This window comes from Magnolia sinica, chromosome 8 (assembly GCF_029962835.1).
Source record: "Magnolia sinica isolate HGM2019 chromosome 8, MsV1, whole genome shotgun sequence".
Lineage (NCBI taxonomy): Eukaryota > Viridiplantae > Streptophyta > Magnoliopsida > Magnoliales > Magnoliaceae > Magnolia > Magnolia sinica.
Window position 1 is genome coordinate 43,988,598 of NC_080580.1, and position 24,045 is coordinate 44,012,642.

The window sequence follows — 24,045 nt, forward strand, 5'->3', positions numbered from 1 at the left end:
TATTCTTGTTTAAATGCATGGATCATGCACATGCTCATAGACTTAGGGATACTCATCCAGCTTGCAAAAGATCGACCAAGGAGAAGTAGCTACCCAAAAAATACTCAAGGTACGTCCAAGGGACACTAGTCACCCGGAAAAGACCATGCAACAAAGACACCCAATGTGATCTAGCTTCCTAGAAGAGTACTTTACGATATGCCCAAGGGATACTAGGCACCCGAAAAAAACTCATGCGAAACGGACAGCCCATAGTGACCCAAGAAAACTCCGTGTCTTATATCGATCACATGGTAAAGTCCGCATGCCATGAAATGCATGATTAGCTCAACCATTATTATTCCAATTGCAACCAACCAATTTATGAAGCTCGGGTATAGTGTCCCACACCACCATTCTCAGCTCATGAGACTCCAACATTATGATGTTAATGGTAAACTCCTCAACTAGTGGCCAATCATTGTTTAACAAGTGGATTTTACCACCGCAAGGTTATATATAAATAATCTATCAAAACTATATAGGGCAATTATTCCATCAAAACCGCAAGGGGCAAATATTCAATTCAAGGATGTGATAGAAAATATTATTTTCAAAAGCCACGTAGGCATAACTGATCCACAAGATGATAAGTCCATAACGTAATTTTTATTTAATTCATTATAAAAATGGCTATTAGTTCGAGGACCTCCTAAAACACCATGAAATAATCACAAGTGATAAAAACAAGCCACATACAATATCAATAACTCTTATCCATATAAAATGTTTCATTTAAACCAAAATAAAGATATTTGTGATCCAAGCATATTAAGGTACTTGAATTTAAATCTAGCCATCAATCAATTATGAAGAATAACACAAATAGAAACTAACATTTATCACCATTTTTACTGAATGTTAAATCAAGCAATTAATAAAATAAATGAACTAAAATAACTATCATGATCTAAAAAAGCTTGAAGGGTGATCCTCACCTTCTAAATGGGGACTCTCTTTTAGTCAAATGATGTGTAGAAGTTATGGATAGCCTTGAGATCATTCCAATCTGTAATTCATGAATACCATCCAATTGTCTTAGATTATCCTATGGTTGTTGTATAATAATTGGAATTAAGAACTAACTCTTATCTTAAATCAAAATTTATACTCGAGATTATTATAACATTAAAACTTCCACATAGGGACAATTAGAGGTCTACTACTTGAGTTGAAATGGAATGGATTCAATCTGACTTGGTTCAACTTGATGCAATTTAGTGCGACTCGAAGACAGGTCTATAGAAATTCACCATGTCGCAGTATGAGTTCGATGCTGACAAGGGTTGTTGGTTGGTTGAATCCAAACTTGATTCAAATCTCACCACACCTCGCTAAGTCAACATGACAGGCCTTCATTTTACTTGAAAATGCTATAAACTTGCATTGAATAAATAAAAACATATGAGGGAAATTTACCTGATGCAATGTCGTTAATGTGACCGATCTCAACTTGTGATTGGCTTATCTCTCCAGTAGAATGAGTGGTTTTAACTGACTGAGTCAACATAGCCCTTAAGTCTTTTCTCCTACCACATTCTTCTTCCTTGTTCTTCTCCTTCTTTTTTCTCTCTTATTCTTCTACTTTCTCGTTCTTTTATAACTAGACTAAACCAAAGTTGCCTTGACCTAACTGAGCTCGACCTGGCTTGTTGCGGACCAGCGGGTTGACTCAGTGAATCGACTCAGCAGACTTGAAATCCCCTTCTTCTTCTCTCTCTCTCTCTCTCTCTCTCTCTCTCTCTCTCTCTCCTTTCTTCTTTCCTGATTCCTTTCAACCCACATCTAGCAAAACTCGACTCGATTTCAGCAAGTTGACTCTACTAGACTCGACAGCGAGTCTAGTTCCAAACTCGGAACTAAACTTGAGCTCAACCAGGTGCTGACTCGATCTGGCAAGTTGAGATGACATTCACCCGTTCTCTCACTCTTTCATTTCTTTCTTCCTTCTCCCTTCTTCCACATTTCTTCTATGCCTGAATGGTCTGCACCAGACCTTGATTTGAACCAAATTCGACTCAGCAAATCAGTGAGTTGATGAAACTCAACTCGCCTTAGTGAACTCGGTAGCGAGTCAATGCACATCAACTCCACTCTCTTCTCTCCTTTCTCTCTGATCTTCTTCTTCTTCTGTTCTTCTTTATACTGGAGCGTCCAACGATCACCAGACCAAACCCCGGCCCCATCTCAGCCCAGCAGGCTCGAACTCACAACTCAAGAAAGTTGAACCGGTATGGCGCATCGATTCCCTCTTCTCTTTCCCTTCTTCTTCTTCTTTCTCTTTTGGAAAGACCAGGTGAAGCCCTGGACTCGGCCCGAACTTGCAGTGACTCGGACCGAGTCAGTGCAACGATAGACGGACGACGCTATCTCTCTATTTCTCTCATTCTTGCTAACTTTTAGGGTTTCTTTTTTATGTTTTCCGAATTGGAAAGGGCTATATATAGTTGTCCTAATCAGCTTCTAGAGAAATCGGATGTAACTAATCAAGGGATTAGTTATTCATTAGCTATGAGCATTTGCTTTGATCGAGAGAGTTATAAGCAATAACTTAAAGACCTGGCTTGCATATATGTGATCGAACTGGATGGATGGACTTCTGGTCTCCCAGCCCATTGTATGATCATCTCTGATTCGGAAACAGGGCCCACTAGAGAGTGATGGGTTTTTCGGTTGATTAAGGAAGACGATCCAGCCACCAATGGCGAATCTCCTTTTAGATGGCTAATCTTGAGATCCGAAGCATATGGGTAGCATGGATTGGACTAATGATCAACATGGGGTCCATATTCTGGACATCAATCCACAAATCTCGGTGGGTTCCGAGTATTTGAGTTGCGGCGTTTCTTTAATTGCAATGAAAGCCCTAAAGTTGGCTTGGATTGTAAGGCGGAGATCTTCTGAGTTGGAGGGCTAGGATGTAAGGGGAGGATGTGTGTGAATGCCAGCTAAGAAGGGAGAAATGGAATCTTTTTCCATTTTCGAAATGCACCGCACGCATGCACTGTTTCTCCCGCATTTGTGCTTGCACATGTGTGTAGCAACAATGGAAAAGTCAAGGTTTTGGTCGGATTCACAATCCGTATCCGATGAACAGCTCAGACTATCGTGATAAACGCTCAAGATGGGCGGTCTATGCAGTCTGTCTAGTGCACCGCGGATGTGCATAATCTGTGCACACGCACGGTTCTAAAAGTAGGGTCCACGCACTACTCAGTGAAATCCACTCTGCCCATCCCCTTTGTAGGTCCCAATAAGGACCTTTCACCAAATATTAAGCTGATCCAAAGCCTAGGTGGGCCATAATAATGGATTCGTGCATCTGGATGACGATATCCGACAATCATTGGAGATTTGACGATCAGATCTTTTCCTAATATGTTCATTAGTGATTCGTAGGATTTCTAACCTTGCTTAAACGGAAATCCTTAGTAGTTTTGGTGATCTTAAGGTCAATCGCAATGATCGAGGGATGAATTGTTAAATTGAGTAGAATGGCCAGATAATTAGTGGTTCTGATGTTTGCAAAGGGTTACCCCGGTGTACCTTTTGATAACTAATCAATGATACCAGATAATCTAATGGTTGGATTTGACTTAAATTTCTGGTTTATAATCTTATGGCTATTGGAAGGCATTTAGTTAATGTTTATCGATAATTTAGTGGTTGGATCATCTAGAATCTGAATATCAATGGTCCAAATGTCCTAGGCTCCATTTTGAGTGAGAAATCAAATTGTGGATTGTTAGGTTGAGGGTTATAGGTCTAATGAATGGTGGATATAATGATTTGACCCCAAATTTAAGATGTTTTAAGGTCTAATGGTCTACTAGATGGACAGTTTCGGTCATTACAAGATGCCCCCAACTTACTGACCTAATTCGAGTGTTTTAGATTCGTTTTGATTTTACGATACCGGACTTCTTGACTTGCCTAAATGTGAAATGTATTTGTCAAATTTAATGATTTGATTGCGATCTTGCTAGGTAGATGTGTACCCTACGATATACACAAGGTATTACTAGGTTGTTTTATTTTTTTTTATTTTAGAAAGTGATTGGTGGGTAAGATCCTTCTTAGATGTCAATGAACTCATAAAATGACCTTAGACTTGACTGGATGAGAGTTGTAAACTAATAAAATTTTCTAGAATGGTTCATGGGTTACAAAGACGGTCTGTTTATGAATTATCTGACAATGATATCTATATTGTGTGTTTCCCATACGCCTAAATACTTTTTATGATTTAAATGGTAATAATCAAGTACTAAAAGTACGGGGTGTTACACTAAAAAGAGAGAAAAAATGGCCTTTGCCTTAGAGAGTTTGAAGCAACATTTAGGGATTTTCTTTCTTGAAGAAAAAAGGGGAGAAAGAGAAAAAACAATGGACTTCGTAGAAGAGAAGATCAAAAGGCTTCTATTATTGAAATCTTCGTATCCGGGTTCGTGAGGATATATCCACAACATCGGTTGCTTCGATTGTCTTCTCCAAGAGTTGTGTTACGGATTTTCTACAACCCTTAGTTGATGAGAAATTCATTTCTTTCATATTACTTGTAATCCACCTTTGAGTTATGTAGTTGGGATATTCAAGAGAGGCATCTTATTGTACTTCTTTTATTTTAATTATATTGGATTTGTACTCTACCAGGTCCTATAGTTTTTCCCTTCACATTGGAGGGTTTTTCGTAAAAAAAAATCTTGGTGCCTCTTGCATCTTATATGTTTGATGATTTACTTATTTGTGTTAAAAGTGATTTTTATCCGCTAAATCTTTCATATTGTTAATCCCATTAACTTGCACAGAAAAGAAAAAGTTTTTGTAGTTTCCCAACATTTATATACTCTACATTAGATTCCATGCACAATTTGAACAATTTTACTGGTGGGACTTCTCTCATCTCAACTGTTTCCTGCTGCGTGTGGCCCACCTGATTACTAGAACACCATCCAAACGCAGGGTGGCACGCCTGATGGACGGAGGATTAACGATGTCGTTCCATCCAAGTCATCTAACCATATAAAAATAAGAAAAAAAAAAAAAAGAAAAAAAAAAAGAAAGAGGGGGTGGGGGGGTGGACACCTGTTTTACACTTACACCAAAATCTCTGAGGGGCCATTCATAAATTATATTGGAATATTTAAATCCACTCAGGTACATTAGGTGACAACCGTTATTTGAACACTAGTACATTTTAAAACAATTTCGAGTCCATAAAGAAAGTCCAGGTCCAATAGGCTACGCTAATGTCAACAATGTAAAATTGCTCCTATTAACCTGAGTTTTGAATGAAGCTGATTCTTGTATGTTCACTTTTTCCTGGTGATTCACACCTGGTTAATGGTTTGATGATTGTGGTCCACCACACAAACCTATGGTTGGCATCCCAGATTTGGTGATGGTGGTCCACCACACAAAGCTATGGTTGGCATCCCAGGTTTGATGATGGTGGTCCACCACACAAACCTATGGTTAGAGCTGTACATAAGTCGAACCGGGTCGAGCTTGGCAAAACTTGACTCGGCTCGGCCACTAGCTGACCCCAGCTTGAACTTGGCTCGGCTCGATCCTTGAGCCTGACTGGCCACCTTGGCTTGGTTCGGTCAGCAGCTTGGGCCAGTTCGAGCCAGTGCAGCATTTTCTCAAACACATGGAGTACACCTTCAATTTCTCACAATATGCAAAACAACAACAACAGTTTGCATGTATTTCATCAAACACTCAATACGCAGCATCAAAATCAAGATTCAAAGATAGTTTTATCATATTATATTTTTCTTTTGGTAGTAATTTGTTTCATATCCATACCTTCCTCGCCACTAGCCGATCCCACGAAGAATGTATACACCCGAAGCAATACTTCGTTGAGTCATTGCATCAAACAATTGGTGAGCAACATTAATATCAAAATAACCGAGTCACCGAACTGATTCAATCGGAATTCGATTCGAGTTGAGGTTCGATTCGAGTCGATTCGAGCTCGACCAAGCTCGAAATTGGCTCAAAATATTTTTTCGAGCTCCAAAAATCAGCTCGACTCGGATCAAACTCCGTTTCGAACAGAGTTGAATCGAGCTGGTTCGAGTCTACTCGAGCGAGTTAACCGAGCTAACTGGGTTCGTGTACAGCTGTACCTATGGTTGGCATCCTATCCCATCCCATTGTTCCCTGAAGTGGGGCATATACTTGAATTGTGAATCAATATGATAATTTGCTCCATAGTCTAGAATCTTGGATAAAACTTGGTGGACGGAGTGGATGTTAGAAAGTGGGCCCCACTGAGCTTGGGTGTTTTGAGGGTTGCGTACAACAGGTTGTAGACAATATGGGCACACCAAAAACCGGTTCGAATAAGCACTTGCGAGGCGCACCTGTGCATAAAGGTCACACCACTATTAGAGTTGGATGCCCCAAGGAGGCTGATCCAGCCATCATGTGGGCCTCCACATCAATTTAGAGGTTTTTTCAAGTGGTTGTTAGTCATTTTCTATGGTGTGGTCTGCCTAATAACTGGATAGGCCTGATTTTCGGTGGGACTCAATTGCATGCATGGGTTGGATTGGATAGACGGAAGCAGGTAAATATGTGAATAGGTGAAAAGTTTATGTTAGAAAAGGTAGACAGCATGTAAATATATGTTTACAAATGTCATAAAGCTTTGTAGGGAGTAGTATGTACAAATATCTTTCTTCCTTCTTTTTTTTTTCGAATGTCACAAGGCTAAAATTCTCTTTCAAAAGTATAATTTATGGCATATTACTATTTCTATTACATTTGTAGTTTATATAAAGTTTAATTTACAGCATATATATATATATGACAAACCCAAAAACCAAATCAAAACCCGTCTGTGCTCCTTATTAGCACCATCACCAGACTAGAAAGAAAACACAAACACAGACAACTATATATATGATGGCAGCTGATCAAATGGCCCACCCCAACAAGTATCCATCCACGCTTCATCCTGTATCCTGCGGCTGCAATCACCATGAGAGAGTCCGTGTTTACAGATCCAAGCCCCGCAAACTAGGCATAATCCACCATACTATGTTTTATTTTTATTTTTATTTTTTTGAAGGAACGGGGATATAAAATTAGAGATAAACCGCATCATCAATCAGGATCCCCCATTTGGAATGCAGGTTATTTCCATTTTCATCAATACAACAAATACAAAGCAGAGCAAATTACAAACACCATAAAAAGATTTTTAAAAAAAAGGAAAAGAAAAAAAAAAAAAAAAACAACGAAAGAGGTAGAGAAACCCCATCCATTTTCCGTTTCATTTCATTGAGGTTACACAACTATTATACAAGTCACGGCAACACTACCACCATGCCGTGCGAGCCTTCTAGCCAACTCACCCCACCCCACCCCACCCCACCAAACCACCCAACCCAAACACCCCAGCCTCTTTCTTTCTTTCTACATTTTTTTTTTCTTTTTAAAATCTTTTTTACCTACCTACCTACGTCTCTCCCCCATGACTCATCTTCCCTAATCACTCCAACAGACCCGCCACCGCTACCACCACCACCGAACCGTGTTGCTTCGGCATTGGCAAAATGCATCTTTATCGCTGCCACAGGGTCTGATACTCCAGTGCATCCTCCAACTAGGATTCCTCTTCCCCCCACGACATTCATCCCAACCACCCCCATGCTCTGCTGCTGTTGAAATCCCAACATCGTTTCAAACCCATTCCTTTTCTGCAACTCAGACATGTCCTGCCGCCGCTTCGCATCCACTACTGAGAAGGGTTGCACACTCACCCCATCAGCACTCCTGTATGCCTGCTGAAAATCAGTCAATCCTCCTCCGTTCATGTTGGAAACCGACAGGGATCCCAGGCTCGGTTCAGTTCTCCTGACCACTGCTGCTGGCAGTGGCCGCTGATCTATCCTACATACAGGCATCGGATATTCACTGATTGCTGCCAGATACTTGGCAGAGTCTGGCAGCGAAGAAAAACCAGTCTGTATCCTGCTCCCATCCCAGAACCCATAGCTCTTAATTGGAAATTCCTCCACACCCATGCAGCTGCTGCTACTAGACTGAAGCTTCTTTGATTTGATTGAAGTTCCATCCGTTCCATGTTCAGAGTTGGAGCTGATAAAAGACTTGTTTGATTTGCAAGGGGACTCGTCCTCATTTTCATTTTCTTTTGGGCAATTCACTTTGTTCGAAGATGGCGGATGGCTGAGAATCTTACCAAAGAGTTTGAAGTCACCAATCCCTGGAGATTGCTTTTCTGCCTCACAGCAACTCATTGTCGCCTGCTTATCCAAACTCCGGGAGCAGGATCCAAGATTACTTTCTGATTTTTCAGTCCTGGGCAGAAATGCAAGTTCAGAAGAAGCTGAATGGATGGGGGACTTGGAACCATTGCATTTCTCAGTGTAGGAATCTGGCACAAAAATGAACCGACTGGAATGGGAATTCCTGCTCATCTTTTGATAATTTTGAAGGACTGGCTTTTCACCGATCGAAGCTAATTCCCCATTCATCTCATTCTTGTTTGACATCTGCAAAGGGTAGCCCTTAAGAATTTGCAACGGCGGATATTGTTGTCGAAAATCAACACAGTCAGATTTCTGTTGCTGATTGATCCCATGCTCCTCAAAATTAAGAATTGATTGTGTGGTAGGCTGATGAAGAGGGTCCTCATGATCAATGATGGCAGTTGATGAATCTTGCAATGCCACGTTTGCAAGCTCAGAGGAGCAATGCCCATTCTGCGGCCATGAGATGATGTGGGGCTTCTTTTCCCGGGAAGGAGGCAGTTTTAGTGACACGTGATGCTGGTGGTTGGGGACAGTACTGAAACCTGGGCAAGCAGTCATCTCCATTTCTGGATGATTGGACACTGTGGTTGAATCTGGCATGGGGCAACCTAAGCCGCTTCTGCAGTTAGTTGCTTCTAATGAACCAGTCTTTGCAACCTTGCTATCATCCAAACCAGTAGTAGTTTCAGGCACCGTAAGTTGTGCCTCTGCTTTGGTCTTACGCCCCTCAGCAGATGTACCCAATTCAATCCCCTGGTCGAGTGCCCCTGCTTTGGTCTTAAGCCCCTCAGCAGATGTACCTGGTTCAACCCCCTGTTTGAACTCGACCACATCATATGATCTAGATTGGGCAAGTCCTCTTGGCCCTTCCACAGAGGCAGATTCGGCCAGACTGGATGATCTTACCTGGGAAGTTTCATGTTCCTTGGATTCTGAATCAACCAAAGAATCATCTGCACTATTATGAGGAGGTTGCACAGGCAGGTCACAGTCCAGTACAGCAGATGCTGTAGCTGCTTCATCCCTCTGCGACAGTTCTTGTACAATACCAGACTGAGACTCATCTCCCTTTAACAATTTGTCTTTGCCATTAAAAGATGATTCCAGCTTAGGGGCTTGCTGAGATCCATTGCCACCATGATCTGGTTCTTCTATCCTCCCTGTGTCAAGTTCGTCTGGATTTGAGATGCCTACATCATCCTTTCCACTTGATATATCCTCAGACTGCAGAAGGAGGTCATTACCAGCTCCGCATCCTTCACTGCACTTGGCCATCACAACAGACGGGGGCAAATCCACATCCATTTTGGAACATGATTGGGTGCTGCAGCAGATTGTCGAATCCATCTCCACAAGACAAGCATCCTCAGAGTCACTCCTTCCTCCACTAGCAGCACTCATTGGAGTTTCTTCATTGTCAGGACCTGGATGAATCAGATCCAGGCCAAGGCACTTCCGAGCCTTACTGAAGAAGATTTTGCATTGGTCCCTCGTCTTGGTCCTGACACAGCACGAGATGCTCGCAAAATCCTTGCCATAAGATCTAAGAGCCACAATAAATGTTGCCTTCTCTTCATCTGTCCAGTCAACGGAATCCAATTCCCCACAGCTTTCGTCTGAACAAGTTTCTTCTTCATCAATGTTATGGGATACTTCGGGTGTGAAAGGTCTGTCCACTATCATATAGTTTATCTTTTGGCCTTTCCACTCCTGAAAACCCTCCCCAGGGTCGACCGAACTAGTGATACAAGAGCTCATTGCTTCCGAAGATAGACCACCACAGATACTGGCCAGCACGTCGGCAGCTGCAGCTTCACTCTCAGTCCCCGGAATATCACCACTGGTTGCCCCTTCTAAAATGCTGTCCCTGCCAGACATTTTATGGTCATAAAGACCTCCCAGAATAGATCTACCAGCACATGACTGCTGAGTCTTCCTGCTGCTGTCATCAGCATGGGCTGCTACAGCACCCAACATATCAAGAGAAGCAGCATTCACCTCGCGATTCCACTTCTTTCCTGAGGTTACCAGGTATGCATTGCTAGGGAAGCACCTCCCCTGCTTTCGGAGCTCCAGCCTTTCCTTTATTTTCTCAAAACTTTCTGATTTATGGTTCTTGTAGTAAAACTCAATGCAATCTGCAGTTGTCTTGTGGCAGAGAAAGGAAGCAATTTTTGTGAAGTCCTTCCCAAATGTAGCCAGCTTATCCATGAAAATTTCCTTCTCTTCTGGGGTCCATGGATTGATCATTGACCTTTCCTTCTCAACAGCACAAGGATCCTCAATGAGTCCATTACTTGTAATGAACCTTGTATGTCTCCTCTCCTCATCCAAGATCAAAGCAGGCATCTTCAGACTTTCCCGGTAAAGCTTAATCTGGGAATCTGATAGCAGCTTGCTAGCAAAATCTACAATCTCAGTGGTGGGAACCAGAGTTAAATTACCTGCTGCAATAAGACAGACATTTAAGTTGAGATGAGAATGCCTGCTGAGTACCTAACAATGATAGTGCAATCATTATACAGGGACACATCAGTGCCCCTCATATAGTAGAATATAGAAAAAGTAACAACAAAACAACACCAATATAAAGAAAGTGGAGTCATGGGTATTGGAATGTACAAGCAAAATCATTATGTCATTAGTAATAATAAAAGAAACAACAATATCACCAATAGAAAAAGAAAAAGAAAAAAAAAAAAAAAAACAACAACAACATTAAATTCCATGGTGCTTTATCAAGGAAAATTGTGAGGATAGTCCCAATTAGCATCTTTAAAGTAATGCATGGAAACAAAAAAAAAAAAAAAATCGTAGTGAAACCATTTGTTGTCTTAAACAAGGGAATAGATATCAGGAGTGCAAAGAAGAGCATATTTTATCAGTCCATCTGAACTGCTTCTGGTAAAAGAACTTGAGAATCACACAGTCAACTTGAAATATGGAGTCGAGCTAATGGGGTATATGATTTGGATCATTTGGATTTTCAAGTATGTATCCCACTTGGACATTGGATAGGAGACCAGAAATTAATGGTGATGAACCATCGAAATGACATTCTCTTTAATCAACCGAGTTCAATTTGCCCATGTCAACATCATCTGATGATCAGTACCACCCGTGTCTGCATGCTACTCCATACAGACAACTGTAAGAAACTTACATCGAATGGATGATTCTGACCATCAATATGCTTAGAGGAATGTCGAACAACGAAGTAAACATTTCCACTGGTTCACATTCAACATTGAAAATAAGGTATGGCTTAATTTTGAAGCACGACCATTGCATTTTAGATCTAATTGTACCACTGAGAAGACAGAGGATTGCAATCATGGGACCATCTGTACATGTGAGCCCCAAGGGGTGACACATGCTCGCAATCCTGAGTGAAGACAGGCAAGACAAAATCACTGGATGCTGATGGTGTTTTTTAGGACTCCTATCATGAGTGTTTGATCTTCTGGCAGAGACAATGCTTTATAGACACAGACCAAAAAAAAAAAGGCGTAATCATGACATATGTACCAGAAATTAGACCATGCAAATGGTTTTTACTATTCAAAAGCCAAGATAGAAGAATCTGAATATCTTTCTCATCATTAATCGGATTCAAACGCCATTTGTTTCAACACATTTGTACATTGAAAAAAATACAAACGAATATTGTTTCAGGAAATATTTTCTTTTATATTTATTTGAATTTTGAGGTATTTTATGAAACTCTTACTCTTTCCTCTCTTTCATATTTTTTCCCAGGCATACTTTTCAGTCTTTAGGGTTTGATTTGGTCGTTATTGGTATTCAAGATGATGAAGGGAAAGGGAGAAGATGATATCACATGGCAATATTGTTTTGAAGTGAGTGAAGGTAACAACCTTCACTTACAACGTAATGTTTGTGGGAAGGCATATTGGGAATGTGTGTTTCGTAAGAAACATCAACTAGCCCAAACAAAGAAGATTGCATATGTACCCAAGTGATGAAGTGGCGGAGAAGTTCAAGAACTTGTTGGGAGAAATGGATAAGGAGAAGCAACAAAAGAAAGATGCCATATATGACATCAGATGGGTCCCAATCATGTATGATATTGGTGACAGGGACAGGAAGAATGAGGGGGCAAAAGAAAGAGGTCGGTGGATGATTTTATTGGCAGGGAAGGTAGGAGAGAAAAGCGATCCACCATAAATCAAATTTAGAAAAAGAGGCATAGAGAGAATTGTATATGTGAGTGTGCTTCCTTTCACTCTTGTGAAAAGTCCTTTCTTTTTAGCTATGATGGATGCAGTAGCATTTTTCGTACCTGATTTCAAACTTCCAAACTATCAAGAAGTTAGAAATAAATAACCAAAGATGGAAGTTCGAAAATTTGAGAAAAGCTTGGAAACATACAAGAAAGATGGGTGAAAATGAAATGTTCCATTTTGTCCAATGGATTGATCAAATGAGTAAATAGGTCCATTACCAACTTTTTGGTAAATAGTCATAGTGGTACATTTATTGAGGTCTGTTGATACATCACACATTTCTAGGAATGCAGATAACCAATTTCAACTTCTTGATTTGGTAGTCGAAGGCGGAAAGGAGGCAAATGTAGTTCAAGTGATCATGGGCAGTGCATTGGCCTACACGAATGCCAGTCAAATGCTTATGGATAAATGTAGCTTTTTTGGTAGCCTTGTATGGCACATCACATTGATCTCATGCTTTCCAAATGGGAAAGTTACCAATCCATGCGAGCACCGTGACAAAAGCAAGGGAGATCACATTATACATTTAAGTATGTGCGGGCATTAAAATCTAATGAGAAAAGATACAGATGGTGAGCTCCCAAGATCCTTCATGCCATGCTTTAACACATGCTACCTCACGTTGAAGAGCATTCAAGAATATAAGTTCGGGTTAAGAGTGATTTTTACATCGAAGGGGCTGTAACTTGTAAGAGAGCACATTAAAAAAGAACCCTAAGGGAAAGCAAGTCCGTGATGTAGTGTTGGACAATTTAGAGTTTTGACCATTGATTAAATAGTCTAAAGTCCACTACTATCCCTTTAGTATTCAATAACGGTAATTGCGGCTGTAACAGCCAACATTGTGGCTGTTACAATACAGGCCATAACGGTCAAAAATACTTTTAAAGGAAGAAACTGTATCAACCCCGTAACAGCCATTAGAATACTTACAGTTTTTTTTTTTTTTTTTTCAAAACAAGCTTTTTTTGTGAAAGATGAAGCAAATATTATTACGGCATAAATGCCAAAGAAGAAACAAAAGCAAAAAACAACAACAAAGAAAAGGGAAAAAAAATATGAAACAGACCAACTAAATACAAAGAGGAGTCTGAATGACCGCTCCAAACCACAGCCCAAAAACCCTCACATAAATAACACTCAGACACTAAAGATCCCATCCGAATGAAAACCAGCTCAGCAGAAACTGATTCATTACGGAAAACCCTATTGTTTCTCTCGATCCAAATAGACCACAAAGAAGCCAACAAAGAGTGTCTCCTCCTCCGAGAGCCTAAGCAGCTCCCCGGATCACCGTGCCAAGCTTGAAGAAAAGGTTCCATGGAGAGCGGCATCTCACCCAAGCCACATGATGGGAACATTAGAGGACCTACTCAGGTGTACCAAAGACAGAGACAACCACCCACATCAGCGCAACTTTCTTTATGGATGGGAGACGAGTTCCAAATGAGGCCCACCGAGCCATTTTGAAGACCCTACATGCATTGGACGTGCAGTAGGAAGACTCCACTTTGGGATGATGCATGTGTGTTGCTTAGCAGAGCATTTTAGTCAGGATTTTTATTTCGTGTCAATCCAATCGTTGGACGTTGTCAACCAGGCCATCGGGCCAGCAAATCTTGTAGATCTGGACTCATTGGACTCTAATCTTGCTTCTTTTATATTTATTGTTATTTTTAGGATTTATTTGATGGTTGAGATTGATAATAAGTGTTTTAGTTTTCTTATTTTGGATGATGTGTCATTTCATTTAAGTGAGTGGCATAATTGTAATTATTCTGAATTTTTAATTATAAAAGCACGGGGGGTGGAGGTCCAAACCTAATGGTGTTATTGAGAAGAAAGCAAAATTAAAGCAGCTCTCATATGAAGAAATTGTCCTCCTTGTGTTTTAGGGTTTATGAAAAACCCTCTCTTCCAATTGAATTGTGGAAGGATAGAAGCTTGTTTGGTGGTGGATTCAAAAAGTATTCTTCTTCTTCTCGTCTTCCTCTTTTCCCTTCCATTACAACATTCTAAACTCATCAAACCCCACTCAATCCTCTCCTTTACCTAGACAAGTGTGGAGCCCATGGTGTTCCGTAAAGGCCGTTATGTAAAGGTAACGGTGGCGGCCGTTACACGTTATGGGGTCGTAAAGGTCATAACGGCCGTTACGGATAAAATGACCCGTAAAGGTCGTTATGTCCCCCATAAAGGTTGTAATGGACCCGTAACAGCCCGTTACGGGGCCGATATAGGTTTTTCGGGTTTTTTTCAATAAAAAAAAAAAAAAAGAAAAAAAAAGAGACCGTAACGGCCGTTACAACACGTATCGTAAAGGTAACAATGGTGGCCGTTACGGCCACCGTTACCATTACGGAATACCTTGGTGGAGCCCCGTTTGGGATTTTCCTTCTTTGATTTTTCTCTAAAACTCCCTAATCCCTGGATCTTCTGAATCCCTAAAAACCCCATTCCTAAATCTCCATCCATGAATACAAAAACCCTTATGAAAATGTGAATTTTCGTGAAATTTTTTACTTGCATCTTTGTATATCCATGTGATTGTTACATTACCCACGCTAGATTGAAAGTACCTACTTCCAAGTGGGCTACTCTTGAATTATTTTATATTTTCGTGCACCGCGTTATGTAATAACCTACGACCTTCGTGCTATAAATATGAATTTTTGAATCTATTATGTGGCTATGTTTGATTTTACATATTGATTGCTGAAATTAACGTGTAAATTGATCTCTCATCTTGCATCCTATGGTATTTCCATCATCCTACATCACCACACATGAAGATCGGAAGATACCAAACCACACAACTTGAGCAAAACAACAATGAATGAATAGATGGTCCATAGACTCTTCCACTGTCAGGCAAAGCAGACAAGCATTTGGGATCATCATGCCCCTCTTCTACAAGTTATTGATCGTGAGGAGCTCCCTTCACGCAACAATCAGGGCAAAAGTTGTTATCTTAGGAGGAGCCTCGTACAACCACAACTCATTGGTAATGAAGCACCCCACACTCGAATCGGTCATTACAGCCCCATATCGCGTAATAGGTCCTAGTGAAGGTCTTGAAATTAGTAGACTCATATGAGACACATCTTATGGGATACATTTATGAAGCAATAGATCAACCCGAGGAAACTACCGCAAAAAAAAAATTAAAAAATAAAAATATTGGGGACATAAAGAAAAGACATTCCCCAATTTGAAACATGATTCATGCATGATGGAATTTGCAGCTCCATAGGCCATTGGGTGCAGCCGGATACCTTTCTATATCCAAGACTTCAATATGATGATAACTTTCAATCGGATTTAGAAATTAAGATTTGAGTTGTATGACTGCATTGAGAGAATGGTGCCAACTTCAAGAGAGCATGTCAAGATTGATGCACAAATGGACATGTTTAAGAAAGCTATTGGAACATTTGGGAGAGTGGTTGGGAGAGAGATGGCAAAAGCAACTAGGAAGACTGAACAACTAGGCAACTTATTTTTATTTCATTTACTACTTATCTATTAAAAATTGTCTAGTTTATTAATTTGCTTGTCCTCTTATTCATGTTTTCCCCATATAAATTAGGCTTATGGTGGGAAAGCCATGGAGATCATTGTTTGGGATTGCCAAGATTGGAAATTCGTATATTAAGTCTCACTTGCAGCGTCATGTATTGTCCGCACAACTGAAGCACATTCGAGCAAGTGAATATTGTAATTCACAACTGTTTATTTGTATGTATATAATTTTATTATGCATACCTATGGTAATTATGTTAATGTGTCAAATACAATTTCTATTATAGACAGTGTTAACAATATCGATACTATCGGCCGATATTATCGTTATCGCTAGCCAACGACACAACATCGGCCGAAACCCCTCAAAAATTACCCAAAAAAAAAAAAAACAGATTTCTATGTATCGGCCGATATTGCACCATTTTTTGGCTTGCATAATTACAAAAATAAAAAATAAAAATAAAAAAATAAAATAAAAGAACAAGAAGAAGAAGAAGAAGAAGAAAGAAAAAACAGAGAAAAGCTTTGAATTCAACAATCTTGATTTCCTTACTGTTTTTTCTTCAAACAGAAGTAAGATTCAAATGGCGCATGAGATTTCGGCGAGAAATCTGCCAAAAAACCCTATAGATTTGGATTTTATTGAGGGAATTTGAGAGTTTTGGAGAGATTTTAGGGTTTCGGTGCTTCCGGAACCCTTTTCTGTTTAAAAAATGGGAGCGGATTAGCTATTGATAGGTTGAGTGGCGAGATTAGCAACTAAAGTGACGTCAACAAGTTGTGAGGGCCCCACCATGATGTATGTGTTGTATCCACACCGTCCATCATTTTGGAGAGATCATTTTAGGGAATGAGACGAAGAATGGCAGATCCAAAGCTCGAGTGGACCCCACCACAGAAAATCAAGGAGACAGTGATGCCTACCGTTGAAACCTTCCTAGGGCCCATCATGAGATTTTTTGGTGATCCAACCTGTTAATAAGTTAACATGGACATGAACGAAGGGATAACATAAATATCAGCTTGATCAGAAACTTCTGCAGCGAGCAATCAATCCTCATTGTTTTTTGTGGTGGGTCCACTCGAGCTTTGAATCTGACTCATTATTTGGCTCATGCCCTAAAATGGTCTCTCCAAAATGGACGGTATGGATACAACACATACATTATGGTGAGGCCCACAGAACTGGTGTGGGTACGTGTCGCGCAAAGACCAGCGCTGACGCTCCTCACCTCCGAGTTGCACGAACAGTCCAAAGGAGATTAGTAACATGGCCCCAAAATGATGTATTTATTATATCTACACGGTTCATCCATTTTCTAAGATCATTTTAGAGCATTAGCCCAAAAATGAGTCATACCCAAAGCTCAAGTGGACCACACTACAAATAGAAGTGTGACAATGATTCTCACCATCAAAACATTTGTAGGGCCCACCATAACGTTTATTTTCCATCCAATCTATTAACAAGTTCACACAGACCTTAATGTAGAGGAAAAACAAATATCATATTGATCCAAACCTTCTGTGACCCCTAAAAGGGTATCAATGGTAGACGTTCAATCCCCCACTACTTTTTATAGTATGGTCCACTTGATCTTTCTATCTATCTTATCTTTCGGCTCGAGCCTTATGACAAGCTCACCAAATGGATGGACGATTTGGATATAACACATACCACATGATGGGACCCACAGAACTTGGTGACGTTAACACACCAGCCAGATCAATGGTGTGTGGTACACCTGCCAATCCGCTTCCCCTGCTAGTCTCTTTAACTCAAATGAACCTCCCGTGCAGGCTGTGGGGTCTACTAGAAGATCATTTTAGGGCATCAGTTCATAAAATGATAACTTTTTAAGTCTCAAGTGGACCACACCACAGGAAGCAGTGGAGATTGAACGCTTACCATTGATAACTTTTCGGTAGGGACAAGTTTTGGTTCAAGCTGATATTTATTTTTTAACTTCATTTAGGTTTATGTGACATTATGAACAGGTTGGATAGCCAAATAAACATCACAACGGGCCCTACAATGTTTTGAACAGACAAGATTGCAAATAACTCAATCACCACTATTTAATGTGGTGTGGTCCGCTTGAGCCTTAATCTGCCTCTATTTTAGGATCATGTCCTAAAATGACTTGTCAAAATGTATGGACGGTGTGGATAAAACATATATAATATAGTGGGCCCCATACAGCCCTGACATTATGAACAGGTTGGATAGCCAAATAAACATCACAACGGGCCCTACAATGTTTTGAACAGATTAGATTGCAAATAACTCAATCACCACTATTTAATGTGGTGTGGTCCGCTTAAGCCTTAAATCTGCCTCTTTTTTAGGATCATGTCCTAAAATGACTTGTCAAAATGTATGGACGGTGTGGATAAAACATATAGAATATAGTGGGCCCCATACAGCCCATGATAGGTCCGTCCATCTCTTGTTAGGTACCCGCAAAGCCCAGCTTGGGCGAGACTGTGGAACCAGCAACGTGGGTGGGCCTGCTAACTGTAGGGGCCACCTTGATGTATGAATTGTATATACACGCCATTCATATGCTTTTTCAACTTATTTTAGGCCATGGTCCTAGAAATGAATAAGATAGTAGTGTCAGGTGGACCACGCCATATGAAACATTGGTTAATGATCATTGAAAACCTTTTGTGGGCCATAAAAGTTTTACATCAAAGTAATATTTGTTTGTCTTTCATCCCAATCTGTATGACCTTATCAATTGGTTGTGTTTTCATACATGCCCTAATACATTTATAAATGTTATGCATCATATTTGAATACAGTGATCTTAGTTCAACCGAACAACACAGCTTAGGACCCTATACAAAGGAAACCTATTATGTGCACTTCTTTTTTGAGATTTTATGATTTAAAAGTGTGTATTAAGGTCTTTTTTAATAATCCATGAAGTTTCATTGAAAAATTCAACAATTTTCCCAATGTTTCCCCATGTTTCTCAAAAAGTGCGATAAATTACGCGATACAAACAATATATCCTGTGCGAAAACCGATATGTATTTGTATCCCAAGGGTGCGATACATGGTGCGATACTGATATTTCGAACACTAATTGTAGATTCATCCAAAGAAGAGAAATAGACATGGGCAAAAAAGATTACGTGCTCTCTTTTTTTCTTTTTTGTAAAGTACAATCTGCAACTCGAAGTGTGACAAGGGCTTGATACCATTTGTTTATCAAATATGGAGTCCAATAATGAATGGAACGCTGAGAAAGAGGATCATACTGTACCACAGGGCAATTCAAGAACGGATATGAGCGAATCTTTGTGTAGCCCATAGAAGACAATGTGATGTAGGATGAATGCTATATGATGTGATTTAATAGAAGAGATCAAAGTTCAAATTTCATAAAATAAATCAAGTATCCGATGTCCTCATCACAATGAAGGGGTTGGATCTTCACGATCACAAGACAAGCAACATAGTATATTATAAACTCAAAACATTAACTTATTAAATACCTTTCTTTTCTAGCAGTCAATGCTCAATAGATAATACATGGCCACGTGCTCACATGTAGAATGTGCAGTGAATATGGTGATTTTAGTTATGCTAATTACTAAGCTTGAGATGCACAATTATATTGTATTGTACAAAGCTTCCCATGAGTAAAGAAAAGGGAAAATGCAAAGAGAGGAGGTTGAAGAGGAATTTCTTTCATCCAATTTTGATGAGGAAGAAACGACAGTATTATTCTTCATGATCACAGTGATGTACATGGTATTTAGAAACAATTGTGATGGCCGATGGTGCCCATTACACGATATGGGTCCATAACCTCTTTTTTATTTTCAAAAAATGGCCCGCGATTGGGCGATACAGGGTCGTAAACGGACCAATACAAGCCCATTACAAGCTAATACAGGGCCAATATATTTTTCCTTACAAACAAATTTTGATCGTTATGAGGTCGTAACAGCCATTACAGGGACTGTTACGATCCATATATTAACGGACCATAAGATTGGCCATTATGGCCACCGTTACCATTATTGAATACCTTTGTGATGATGATAATGACGTCGTCAATGACAAGAGGGAAGGGGAAGATGCATGAGGATTGAAGAGAGGAAGGGGAAGATGCATGAGGATTGAAGAGGGGAAGGGGCAACTTTTTGGTCTTTATATATCTTTTGAAACTATAAATTTATACTAAAAATGTATAGATGTGGAGTTAAAACTTTATTGTTGAGTGACTATAACATATACATCCGTTTCGCAGGTTCTCCATTACTATACTTTTCTTGATGCATATTGGAAAATGGATCATTGATATGTTTACTTTTTCTTAATTAAGTTTTTTTTTTCTTTTATTCTAATTTTCTAGGAAAATCGGAAAGAACCTTACAATTTGCAATTCGATTCAGTTCCAATTCTCTTACGATTTGTGATACAATGACAATTATGACAACATTTCGTGTGACACATCTATAATAAGGCATAAGATTCAGGGTATTCAACCTGAGGCACGTCTTCCACATGTGCAATTTCAATATTCACAAATATAGAGAATCATGCTTTGCCTGAGCATAAAAGTTCTCTTTTATCCCTTCACCCTCTACAAGTACCCACCACAAGGACTAGTAATCATTCCAGCAAGGAACCATGTGACGCACAGCACAGAGCATGTGCACAGAAATTTTATTTAAGATCCAAGTAGTTCAGCATGTGAACCCCTGCTCTTAACATGTACTGGCCCAAAATCATGCAGGCTGTGGGCATTGACGTTGTGGGTTTTATTGTCTTGATGTGTGTGCCTACATAGCACGGATGCACAAGCAACCATAGAAAGTTTGGGTAAGATCCAAGTCATTCAGCACTTGTACCTTGTTTTTAACGTGCACCAGCTCCAAAATCAAGCAAAGCCATAGACATCATGAGGGAATTGATCTCATGCGTGTATCATGTTGATGTGTGGGCCTAAGTAGTCATAGTACAAAGTGTAGTCTATTGACTCAAAGGAGTGACTTGCATGTGTTGTAAAAACAAAAAGTGAAGCAGTTATTAAAAGGGAAATGAGAAAAAAAATAAAGATAGTAGGGAACCGCACGATGCACGGGTGCATATTACATGTGACCGTAGAAGTGTAAGATCCAAATAATTTAACACGTGGCCGCTGCCCTTTATATGTGCCGGCCAAAATATCAAGCAAGGCTAGACATTATTTAGGCATTTGATCTCACACGTGTATCTTGTTGATGGGCATTACCACAGATTATGACTCTTTTAGTCCAAGTAACGAAAACTTCAAGCGCCTTACTCGCACATCCCAAGAGAGGCAACAAAAAGGAGAAATTTTGAAAGAACTAGGACAGCACTGCCATGTAGGCCTCCCGCTGTCCTAGCATTCCCTAACCTTCTTTTACTAGATTTGTGAGCTTAAAGGAATAAGGCTCAAACTCCTAACCAAACCTGATCAAACTAGCTCATTCTATCAAACAAGACGGATTCGAATTACAAACTTGTTTATTTGAAATATAGAATGGTCCTTCTAATCATATCTAGGGGTGTAGAAAATGGTCCCTCATGCAATTATGGAGGTTTTGTGGAAGGAAACAAATGTAGGGGGACTTTCACACCGGACTTGAGTGGGGTGGCCTGTGGGATGCTGAGGCACAATCAGTGTGGGCGGCCAGTGCGAGGCGAGTGGCTCTTGTGAGGCAGAACCCATATGATTTGGGGGCCATGAGGGGGCAAAACCATGTGATTTGGGGCCTGTGAGGAGAGTTCGGCCGAGGACCTAACCCATGGATGTGGGGCCTGGGATATGAGATAAAGGGATTAATTCATCATGCTTTATCAGTTCGAACTTTTGGAGCAATTGGTTAATTGTCCTGCATCAAATTAGTATCAGAGCGGGAAGTCTCGTGTTCAAGATTCCACACCGGGGGTGATTAATGCAAGGGCATTTTCACATCGGGCTTGAGTGGGGTGGCCAGTGGAATGCAGGGGCACACTCGGGGTGGGCAGCCCGTGTGAGGCGGGTGGCTCGTGTGAGGAGGAATTTTGGGTTCACGAGGGGGTGGAGCCCATATAATTTGGGGCCCACGAGGAGGGTTCGGCCGAGGACCTAACCCATGGATGTGGGGCCTGGGCTATGAGATAAAGGGATTAATTCGCCATGCTCTATCAATTCAAGCTTTTAGAGCAAGTGGCTAATTGTCCTGCATCAAAACCAATAATAACAATTATGGAGGTTTTGTGCAAAATGGTCCCGCACGGATTTGTTTCGGGCATGGCAAGGAGGTGGGGTGGACAAAGAAGGGAAAGCCATATGGCATCTTCTGTTTTTGGTGGTGCTATCGTCCATTTGGAGTGAGCGCAATATAAGTTATACAAATAGAAGATCTTCATTCAAGGAGATTATTAAGGAAATAAAATATTACACACTGGTTTGTTGTAAAGGAAGTTAATTCTAGCAATATCTCCTCTGTTTTTGAGTTGTAGAGTTGGGTTGTATTCTTTGCACTTTTTAGCACTTCTCTAATAATAAAAAATTGTTCTCTAAAACAAAAAAGTTTCCTAAATTTCTATTTGGATAATGGGAAAAGAAAAGAAGAGGTTTTTCCATTGATGAAACATTTTGTGTTGTTTGGATAGCAAAGAAGATGGTGGATTAACATAGCCAAATCCCCTACCTCAAAATGGAATCCATTTTTTTCAAAAACAGCCTTAATACATCCAATCAAACATTCTCCATTAAACAGCCTTAATAGATCTTCTAGAGAAACCTACCTATACTAAATGCAGCACAATCCACCAACTTCAGCAACAGCTCCAAGATAACCGCTGATTCGAAAAAGATTAAATAGACAGCACCATATCCACAGGTGGAATGGCACGACAATAACAAGTGAATAACAGTCTCTTTGCAGCTAAGCACATGGGGCTCCTACTGGCAAGTCTGTGTCCTCAAGTTTCAAGAGGCTCAGCCGTGAATCTTGAGTACCTTATCAAGAGTTGCAGTCCAGCAAAATGTATTATGTCAGAGTGGCAAATTACCTTACAAAATGGAAGAACCACAATACCAGCTAGCCCTACTTCCTGAATAAAGTCCATCTGCCCTCCTATAATTCACGTTTGGTGATAAGAACCTGCTTCCAGGAATCATCGTCATCAAAACCAATTCTCCACTACCATTTGCTGAGGATACTGTCGTGTTTCTAACATTCTTGATGCCCAAGCCACCATTTATTTGGGTTTACACACCACGAAGTCCACTAAGTCGTATTTTTGGCCTACCTCCCAATCATCATCACCACCACCATCATCATCATTATCTTCATTGTCATCACTACCACCATCATCATCATTATCTTCGTTGTCATCACCACCACCATCATCTTAGCTTTGTAACAGCCATTTGGGGTCAGCTTTCTCACAGATTCCATAAAAATTGTGTGATTCCAATAAAGTCAAATTATCATACACATATAATGCATATTTGTCCCTTCCCTCCTTTCTCTACAATTTCAAAAACCACAAATAAGAAAAGCAATAAGAACATGTTTACATGAGCCACCGTCAGCATGGACCACCCATCCACCACCATTTTCCAAGGAGAGCTTCATCATGATTCTAATGTCCTTAAAACCCAAGCACCATTTATTTGGGTTTACACACCACAAAGTCCACTAAATTGTACTTTCAGCCTTCCAATCACCATCATTATCACCACCACCACCATCAAAGTTTTGTACCGGCTATTTGGGGTAAGATTTCTTGATATTTGATAAAAAGAAATTTGGTTCCATTGGGGGTGAGATATGCATCTTCGTCCATTCCCTTCATCTCCACAAACTCCAAAACGTTAAATAAGAAAATGAAAAGAGAAACACTAGGAGGCTATTCACTTAAAAGAGTGACAAACAAGACTAGCAAACATACTGCTCAC

General features: G+C 40.2%; 1 protein-coding gene across 2 annotated transcripts in view; it reads right to left on the reverse strand.

Moving 5' to 3' along the window:
- Nucleotides 1-7,260: 7,260 nt before the first annotated feature.
- Nucleotides 7,261-24,045, reverse strand: part of LOC131253275 (uncharacterized) — a 46,879-nt gene continuing 30,094 nt past the window's right edge. The window contains exon 4 of one of the 2 annotated variants that reach the window (XM_058254228.1): nucleotides 7,261-10,774. In XM_058254228.1, coding sequence (XP_058110211.1) covers nucleotides 7,506-10,774 — 3,269 coding nt within the window. In that variant the 3' untranslated portion in view covers nucleotides 7,261-7,505. Of the gene's footprint in view, nucleotides 10,778-24,045 lie in introns of both variants that reach the window. The other variant, XM_058254227.1, reaches the window with a different exon arrangement.